Here is a 9,016-nt window from a genome sequence, read left to right on the forward strand (position 1 = left end):
ATTTGCCTCCCACACATGCCCAGACAGGAAATGGAACCGGCAATCTGGGCACGTACTCTGACTGGGAACCGACCGTGACCCTTTGGTGCATGGGACGATACTCCAACCAACTGAGCCACCAGCCAGGGTGAGAGCTGCATCCTCTTTGTGGACAGGATCTCAGATCAATGATGGTCATTTCTTAGACTTGCATAGCTCTTCACAGTTTCCAAAGAATGTTCACCTACTCTTTACAGCAAACCATTTTGCTGGTTCTTTCTGAGTGAGTATTATTGTTTTTTAGTCCCATTTTAGGGATGAGAAAACTGGAACTTAAATACCAGGTCAAAATAAAGGCCTGTTGAATCCTTTGACTTAAAATCTGAAAGCATGAAATTTAGAGCCAGGAAAGTTTAGTTTAAATCTTGGCTGCCCGTGTTCTAACCAAGTAACCTTGGAAAGTTGTTTTTGTTTTGTTTTTAATAATAGACTTTATTTTTGATCAGTTTTAGGTTACAAAAATAGTTAAGCAGAAAGTAGAGAGCGCCTATACACCCACCCCACCCCTGAACACGCACACACACAGCTTCCCCGTTAATAACATCTTGCACTACTGTGTACACTTATTACAACTGATGAACCAATATTGGTACATTATTACTGACTAAAGTTCACAGTTTACAATGTGGTCCCCTCCTTGTGTGGTACAGTGTGTGGGTTTGACAAATGCAAAATGCTCTGTCCCTACCATACAGAGCAGCTGCCCTGAATGTGCCCTGCGCTTCACCCGTTTACCCCCTCCTTCTCCAGCCATGGCAGCCCCCCGTCACTGTTTGTCTGTGCAGTCGCCTTTTTCAGAACACCGTGTAGTTGGAAGGATGAAGAATGTACCCTCTCCGGATTGGTCCTTCCACTTTGCAATATGCACTCAGCCTCCTTGTCTGTGCTTGGCCTGGTAGTTCATTTTTAACTAATACATAGAGAGGATCAAACCAGAGCCTGACCACCAGCACCAGCCCCTCACCGTGGTCATTCTTGTTTCCCCTGCTACTGTCATGGTTACTGACTCCAACGGTTCCATTCCCAGTCAAGGCAAATGCCTCCGGGTGTGGGCTCGATCCCCAGTAGGGGGCATGCAGCAGGCAGGCAATAGATGATTCTCTTTCATCATTGATGTTTTTATCTCTCTCTTCCTCTCCTTGAAATCAATAGAAGCATATTTTATTATATATATAATTGATTTCAGAGAGGAAGGGAGAGGGAGAGATGGAACCTGCAATCTGGGCACGTACTCTGACTAGGAACCGACCATGACCCTTTGGTGCATGGGACAATGTTTCCTTCATACCCCTCACTGGGAATCGAGCCCACAACTCAGGCATGTGCCCTTGACTGGAATTGAACCCGGGATCATTCGGTCTGCAGGCTGACACTCTAACCAGTGAGCCAAACCAGCTAGGGCAGAAATGTATTTTTTTTTAAAAAAAAAGAAATAGGATGATGGATCATGGTACACTTAAATTCTACAATTCATCCAAATCTGGTAAATTCTAAAATAAATCATTAATCGCTGATACCTGATTATCTAGTTATCTAGGATTGGTCTGAGTTTTTCCCCACCTTTAGCATATCTCTTTGGGTTCTGGAATTGTAATTTGAGCACAGTGCCTTTATAATTATGCACTCCTAATTTCAGTTCTACATTGATGTCTATAAATCTTGATATTACCAGGATTCCTGAAATCCCACTCATTCTTAGAAGAGATAGCTTCATGTGGAGGAAATAGTACTGGTTAATACAGGTGATCTTCCCTTTTTATGTAGGTATTGCATAACTTTGGGCAAATTATTTCTTTTTAAAAAAAACAAATTATCTTTGTGAAAAAATGAGGTAATAAAATTTCAAAGAATTATTGTGAGAATTAAGCAAGCTAACACATGGAAAAGCACATAGTTTTCTAGTAGAGACTACTAGCAGATTATAGGTAACTCACTGTGTGTCTATACATATGCATGAACACACACACACCTCCCTACCTCTTGCATCATCCAGTTTCTCCACTCTTCCCCAACAGGTTGGCCAAAAAAAACATTGTGTACATGGTGAGAGCAAAATAATTGGGCAATGTGAATGACCAGAAAGCAGAAGAGAACAAATTCTGATGTCAAACCTTGTGAATAGTCTTTTTCCTGATAATAGGGAACTCATTTTATGTTGGCATCACCACTCCAAGAATATAGTTTTCCATTTAACTAAGAATAAGCAGTAAGAGCATGTAAGAGAATTGTCAGATAGGAGAATTTTAGAGGAGACTAAATGGAAGAAAAAGATCTTTTAATGCTCTTCTCCATATTCCACTTATTTCACATTTTCTTTAAGACTCATGGGTTACTAATAGGACATTTTCATCTAATGCATATATTTTTCTTCACTGGTTTACAAAGAATTTCTTTTGTTTTTTTAAAAAACATCCAAACCCAGCTCTTACCACATACACATAAAAAATCAGATTCAGTATTCTAAATCCTATAACTTCCAACTTTCCTTTGACCTTTACCACAAAATCGTAAGTTTGTCTTTATCTCTCACCTATCTTCCATCTTTTCATTCTTGTCTTTCTTATCCCTGATATCTTGACATGGTTTATGTATACACTTTCAGTTTTCTTGACCTCCATTCTACAAATTACTTCTATCAGACAAATCACTCCTATTGACATTCTTTCATCTTTGCAGCTTATCATACTTATTACTAGTTCCTCGCTGCTCACCAATCTATTTCTGTAGAACAGATATTATGAGTACTTTCTATCATCCTCATAATTAATTTAAATATGAATAATTAGTCACTGAATGGTTGCTACAAGAAAAGGCTTATCTTCAGTGACTTTGGAAAACCTTTTAAAATATATTAATATTTTAAAACTTTGTACTGTCTTTGCAATTTCTCTTTAAATCTAAAACTGCTCTAAAAAGTAAAAGTTTTTAAAAAATAATATATATATACATATATATGTATGTATATATATACACATATATATGTGTGTGTATATATATATATGTGTGTGTGTGTGTGTGTGTGTGTGTGTGTGTCCAGAACAGCAGCCGACAGCTGACATTTCAGAAGCATTTCCTAGGTACCAAGCCTGCATCTAGAGTTTCATGTGCATTATCTCCCGTAACCCTTCCCATTTTCTCCACTTGGTTAAGTGTTTTAGTTGATGAGAATGAAAATGCGGAAGGCAGAAAGAAAAAATACCTTTTTCTGAGGACACAGGTCTCTTGGTGATGCCTCTGGAGCTGAACTGTAACTGCGTATATCCATCTTCATCCAAATTTTCTAGCTCAGATTGGTATGCCATTGTTCCACGGAGTTCCTCAATTGAGAGCTCCACAGCATTTGAGAGCTCTTCCCTCTCTTCTAAGACAATTGTCTGTGGACCAAAGAGGATCTACGAGGCAAGTCATGTGAGATATGCATTTAATGAGCTTTAACAAGTTGAGCATAAGTAAGTAGTCCAACCAGTACCCAAAAGCAGGAAATGAAAACTATGTTGTAAGTTCCCATTTATATCTTTAGATCCTGTTTCTGAGACTGATGCCTTAAAAAAATTATAAGGCAACACCATAGACAGGTCTTTATTTCAGACCAAAAATAAGAAGCATAAAAAGATTAATATCTTATGTTGTTTTCATTACAGTCACAAATAAATTTTACATCACTAATTGGCTTGGCCCATGTAAACTATCAAACAATTTTGGTACCTTAATTTTATCATTACTTTGTTTTACTATACATTCATTCATTTATTTATTCATGTACTCACTCATTCACTAAGCATATATTGAATGCCCATCTTTTGAAATGGCAGGAACTGGAATACAAGGATAAATGAAGAAACTCATTCTCTCATAGTGGAAACCTACAGATAGGTATATGAAGGATGCTATAAAAAGGAACATTGTTATAACAACAGAGACTAAACAAATTTCTTTGGGATTTGCCAGGGATTGGTAATACAAAGTAGTAATTATTTATTGAACAATTATTATAAGCTAAATACTAGCCAGTGAGCGTGTTTTCTCATTCAATCTTAATTTTTCCAACAAGACCATGTGACAGGTATTATTTTTCCTATTTTTAAATGAAAAAGTTAAAACACAGTAATTTTACTCCCTTGCTCAATTTTAAGAAGCTAGTAAAAATATTGGAGCAAGGAGTCAAACTAATATCTACTCTTGCTGGAAAATGTATGATCTTTTCTGTTTTGCTGCACTGCTTCATTCACCATTTCATACACTTATATTGCTAATAACATTATAGAGAATTCTGGGACTGAAATATTATGCTAAATGTTTGATTTTTTTTCCTGCATTCCAATTGCCATAGTAATGTCCCCCCAAAATTCTTTTCATTGCTGGAAACTAGAGATGTACCCAACCCATTTACAAGACTTTGAAGCAAGTAGAATGAAGGAGGCATGTAACATTGAAACAATGAGGACAGAGTTCCTTCAGTAATCTTTCTTTCCTACTGAAGGAAATAGAGAAGAGGACCAGCTTGGATTGCATGCAACTTCCTCAAAACAAAAAGCTAGAGACTTTTTAAAGGCGGGAGTGTGCTAAGGAAAAGTTGCTGAGTGGCATTAAGGGGAGTTAATCCATGTGACTAGATCATGTGGATTTGTTGCTTATCCAGAAGAGAAAGAAATGTCTGTCCTTATGACAGGAAGCAATGGTACCTGTTGAAGCTGAGTGGTGCTTCCTCTGAAGTTACACACCCTTATCCTCCCTTCCACAGGAACTGGGAGAGCAAGCATTATCTCCCTAACTGCCTGAATGTTTGCATTCAAGGAGATGTCTCTAAGGTCCTTGAAGTAAGTTTGGGGTGGTATATTTTACACCTTAAAGAGCAGGTAAATAATTTATAATGTGCACTGGAGGAGGGGGGGGTCCCTCAACCTGGCCTGCACCCTCTCGCAGTCTGGGAGCCCTGGGGGGATGTCCGCCTGCCGGCTTAGGCCCACTCTCCATGAGTCCAGCTTCTGGCTGAGCAGATTTCCCCCTGTGGGAGCACACTGACCATCAGGGGGCAGCTCCTGCATTGAGCATCTGCCCCCTAGTGGTCAGTGCACATCATAGCCACTGGTCATTCTGGTTGTTCTGCCATAACAGTTGCTTAGGCTTTTATTATATAGACTAGAGGCCCGGGGCACAAAATTTATGCATGTGAAGGGTTCCTAGGCCTGGCCAGCAGTCAGGGCCTATCTGTGGGGTGACCAGAAGGGCAATCAGGAGATCCCTGCTGGCACCTGCCTTGGCCAGCCTGGCACTGCCTGCTCACCAGTTAGCCCCATCCCCTGCTACCGCCCGCTAGCTGGCCGGCCCTGCCCCTCCCACCTCCACTGGTCGACTCCCTTTGCGGGGCGACCAGCAGGGCAATCAGGGGGCCTGCCTTGACTGGCCTATTGATTTCAGAGAGGGAAAAGGAGAGAGAGATGGAAACATCAATGATGATAGAGAGCCATTGATTGGCTGCCTCCTGCTCACCCCACACCCGGTGTACAGCATAATGGTTATGTTATTGTCATGATTAGCTAGTAATTAATATTAATAATAGGAAGAGAGAAAGTGAGAGGTCAGACATTATAGGCATGGTCATCTGGGCAGTGTCACCAGAAAGCTACAGTTTCACACTCCCCAGAAAACCACCTGTCAATTTCCCACAGATCACTAGGGGAATGGATCCAACAAAAGGGGAGATGGGCTTATGCACAGTGAAGTTTGGATGACATAAGGAGGGTGCTTGCTTGTCAGTCTAACCTGGGAAAAAGATAATTGGCTATGGGTGGTGAAGCCACTGCAAGCACATGAAATCTTGAAGGGTTAATGGATTAAGTTCCTGGTTATAATCCCCAATGAGCACCTTCTCTGTTGCCCCTCTTACTCTTCTTGCTCTGCTCTTGTGCTCTGGCACTTCTGCTCTGTGACCCACACTCGCCTCATGCACTTGCCTGTTCTCTCTCCATAGCCATGTAATCTTAAGCAACCCCATGGCCCAGGGCCAGGCAGACTCTACATGTAGGATGCTGGACTGGACTGTGCTTTAATATGGAGTGAAGACTCTGGGAAGTGGTCTTAATTCTTGCCCTACTGAAGACAAGTTGGACTTCATCCATGGCAGGACATAGGAAAATGCAACATTGGAAACCCAGTGGTTTAATTGCGTGGAAATAAAGATCACTCATCCTCCCAAATGAGTCTTAGGAAATTCCTTTCCTTGCCACATGACAAGAACTCCATGTCCATCGGGAATAGATGAGGACACAGATTGCACCCACTGATAACAATTACACAATCATATACTTTATACAATGTTCTCCCTGTTATTTCCAGTAACCATATGGCATCGTACATAGTTATTACCATATTACTGACTATATTTTCTATGCTGTACTTTAGCAAGTTGTCCTTACATTGCCTTTGGAAAGCAAGGAGTAGACTAAGAATGGTTGGTGTTATTTTGAAGTGGGAAGTTTTTTGTGTGTGTATTTGTTTGCTTTAAGTCACATGTGATATTATCCCTCTTTCTTCCACCCATAATTGCCCTTCCTTCTTCTTTGCATTTTGTCACTAAATAGGTATCCAGGTTTTGGTTAATTGAATATATTTGCTATATTTCTTTTTGTCCTGTGACCTTTAACTCAAAATCATCTCTAATAGGAAGAAAAATATAGCAAAATGTGATGCAAGATAGACCAAACAGAAAAGTCTGTAAATTTCCCAGTATGGATATGACTAGAGCATCTCTGATTTTGCTTGTTTTATATTTTGGAATTTCATAAATAATTTTATTTAGAAAAAAAAGCAATTAAACCCACAAAATATTTGGAAGGAATTCACCTGGTATATTCCATTCATTTTTTAAAAAGGAGTGGGGCACAAGATAGGACCATTTCATTGCATAAGGTGAAAAATATCTGTTATTGGCAGAATTTCTAAATTCAGGGTCCATGTTCTAGCTAATAAATGCATCATGTTGCTTTGTTCTTGTCACTGAGTGGGTTTAGATGTGCTGTTTAATTTTCTCTACTTGTTTCCTCACCAGTAAAATAATGACGGGTCTTAAGTCTCTTTGGGGATATTTGTATGGTGAGTAAGAGAGGAGCAGGATAACTAAAAGATGAAAATAGATTTCCTGTGGTGTGTGATCTAAGTCAGTATGAATTAATCAAAAAAGAGTTATCAAAACCAGGCAGGAGTGAATGACATGGTGGTGCCATCTGCTGCTTTGTATTAGAAATTTCAAGGCAAGTTAGAGGAAGCTGATCTGTTTTAAAAACACTTGTGAGTAAAACTGAAGATTCTTTGCAGGCTGGACCTGATTCATAGTAAGAATGTGACGATCATTCTGCTTAAAGGCATCTCTGTTTTCATTGTTAAGCAATTGTGGCTGTCAAGAGTTACATTTGATTACAATAAGCCATTGGAATCCTTTAATAATTACCATGTCTCTTTATTTTATTTATTTATTGATTTATTTAATTTTAGTTTAAATGCATTTTATTTTTAGACAACCTATATGTTTTTTTCTTAAAAACAATGCCTCTGCCCCGAATAAATCAGGGTCAAAATAAATGAAGAGCTCCAGATAACCTCAGTCCTATTTGTCCTTGTCTTGGTGTGTGGATGAAAGCAGCAGCCAGTTATGATGACAGGTGATAGAACCCAATTGCCAAATTTGTTAACATTTTTCCATCTCTAAGCCATCCTCAAAGAAAATCAAGCATGGGGGGTGGTCACACCATCCTCACGGAAGTCCAGCAGAGTCACCATGCCATCTGGACTCATGCTTTCACCAGTAAAGAACTGCTGGCTTTTTAAATTAGCAAGGATGTGCTTGACTTGTTCTGCAGCCTCTGTATAAAAGGCTTTGTTCTTTCTGCTCTCTGTTCTTCAAGTTTCCCTTTGATTGGTTTCATATAATCTCTGATGTACTTCTTGTCGGCTTCTTTTGTGAAGCTGGTTTCCTGCAAATGATGGTTCATGACAATATCAACTCCAGCGATTACTGTGCTTTCGGTACCTTAGCCCTCAGGGGCTTCAGCAAAGGCATTTCCACCAATAAGCGAGTCATCAATGTTACCCTCTGTCCTACTGACCATCTTCCCCTCCACCTCCAGGCACAGCCCATCCGCGATCTCCCGGATCTTGTAGATATTGAAGAACATCTCATCATGGTTGATGAGGTCCCAAAACTGATCATAATGACAGTTTTGCTTCCTTCTTTCTTGGATGCCTTTTATCTCTTCTTCTTGTCTGATTGCTATGGCGAGGACTTGCTGTGGCGCTCGGAGGGAGGGGGGAGCAGGTGGGAAAGCTCTTTATTTTATTTTTAGTTTCTGTCACCATATCATACGTTCCAGAGGGCAGGGAACTTGTCACTACTAATTCCCAGCATTTAGAGAAGCACTTGCATGTATTAAATGAATGAATAAACTAGTTATATGAGGCTAATTTAATTTAATTGTTCACTGTCTTCCTCCACACTAGACTGTAAGTACCTTGTTAGCACTAAAGAAAGAAGACATGTGTACTAATGTCCTAGACCTTCACACTCACTCACCACTCACTCAATGACCCATTCAGAGCAATTTCCACTCTTGTGAGCTTCATTCATGGTAAGTGCCCTATACAAGTGTACCTTTCTATTTTCATTTTTTAGACCATACTTTTATCATAACTTTTCTAAGTTTAGGTATGTTTAGATACACAAGTACTTAACATCCTATCTAATAAAAGAGAAACATGGTAATTAGCCATACATCCGCTACCCTTCCCATTGACTAATCAGGGAAATATGCAAATTAACTGCCAGCCAAGATGGCGGTTAACCACCAACAAAGATGGCGGCTAATTTGCATACATAGGTGCAATGATGGGAGGCAAAAGGGGAAAGACGGAAGAATGGTGGCATGCAAGAGCCCAGCCAGTGATTGCCATCAGAAAGCCCAGCAGGCCAGGCGACACACCCGGC

At 40.0% G+C, this 9,016-nt stretch overlaps 1 protein-coding gene and 1 pseudogene across 3 annotated transcripts in view; both read right to left on the reverse strand.

Moving 5' to 3' along the window:
• The window catches only part of CLEC7A (C-type lectin domain family 7 member A), a 32,629-nt gene extending 29,183 nt beyond the window's left edge, over nt 1-3,446 (reverse strand). For all 3 annotated transcript variants that reach the window (XM_006774805.2, XM_006774804.2, XM_006774803.2), the window contains exon 1: nt 3,239-3,446. In XM_006774805.2, the coding sequence (XP_006774868.1) occupies nt 3,239-3,341 (103 nt within the window). In that variant the 5' untranslated portion in view covers nt 3,342-3,446. The remainder of the gene's footprint in view (nt 1-3,238) is intronic.
• Nucleotides 3,447-7,669: 4,223 nt separating this feature from the next.
• Nucleotides 7,670-8,227, reverse strand: LOC102754585 (annotated as a pseudogene).
• Nucleotides 8,228-9,016: the final 789 nt, after the last annotated feature.

The sequence above is a fragment of the Myotis davidii genome, unplaced genomic scaffold, assembly GCF_000327345.1.
Source record: "Myotis davidii unplaced genomic scaffold, ASM32734v1 scaffold188, whole genome shotgun sequence".
In the NCBI taxonomy this organism is placed as follows: Eukaryota; Metazoa; Chordata; class Mammalia; order Chiroptera; family Vespertilionidae; genus Myotis; species Myotis davidii.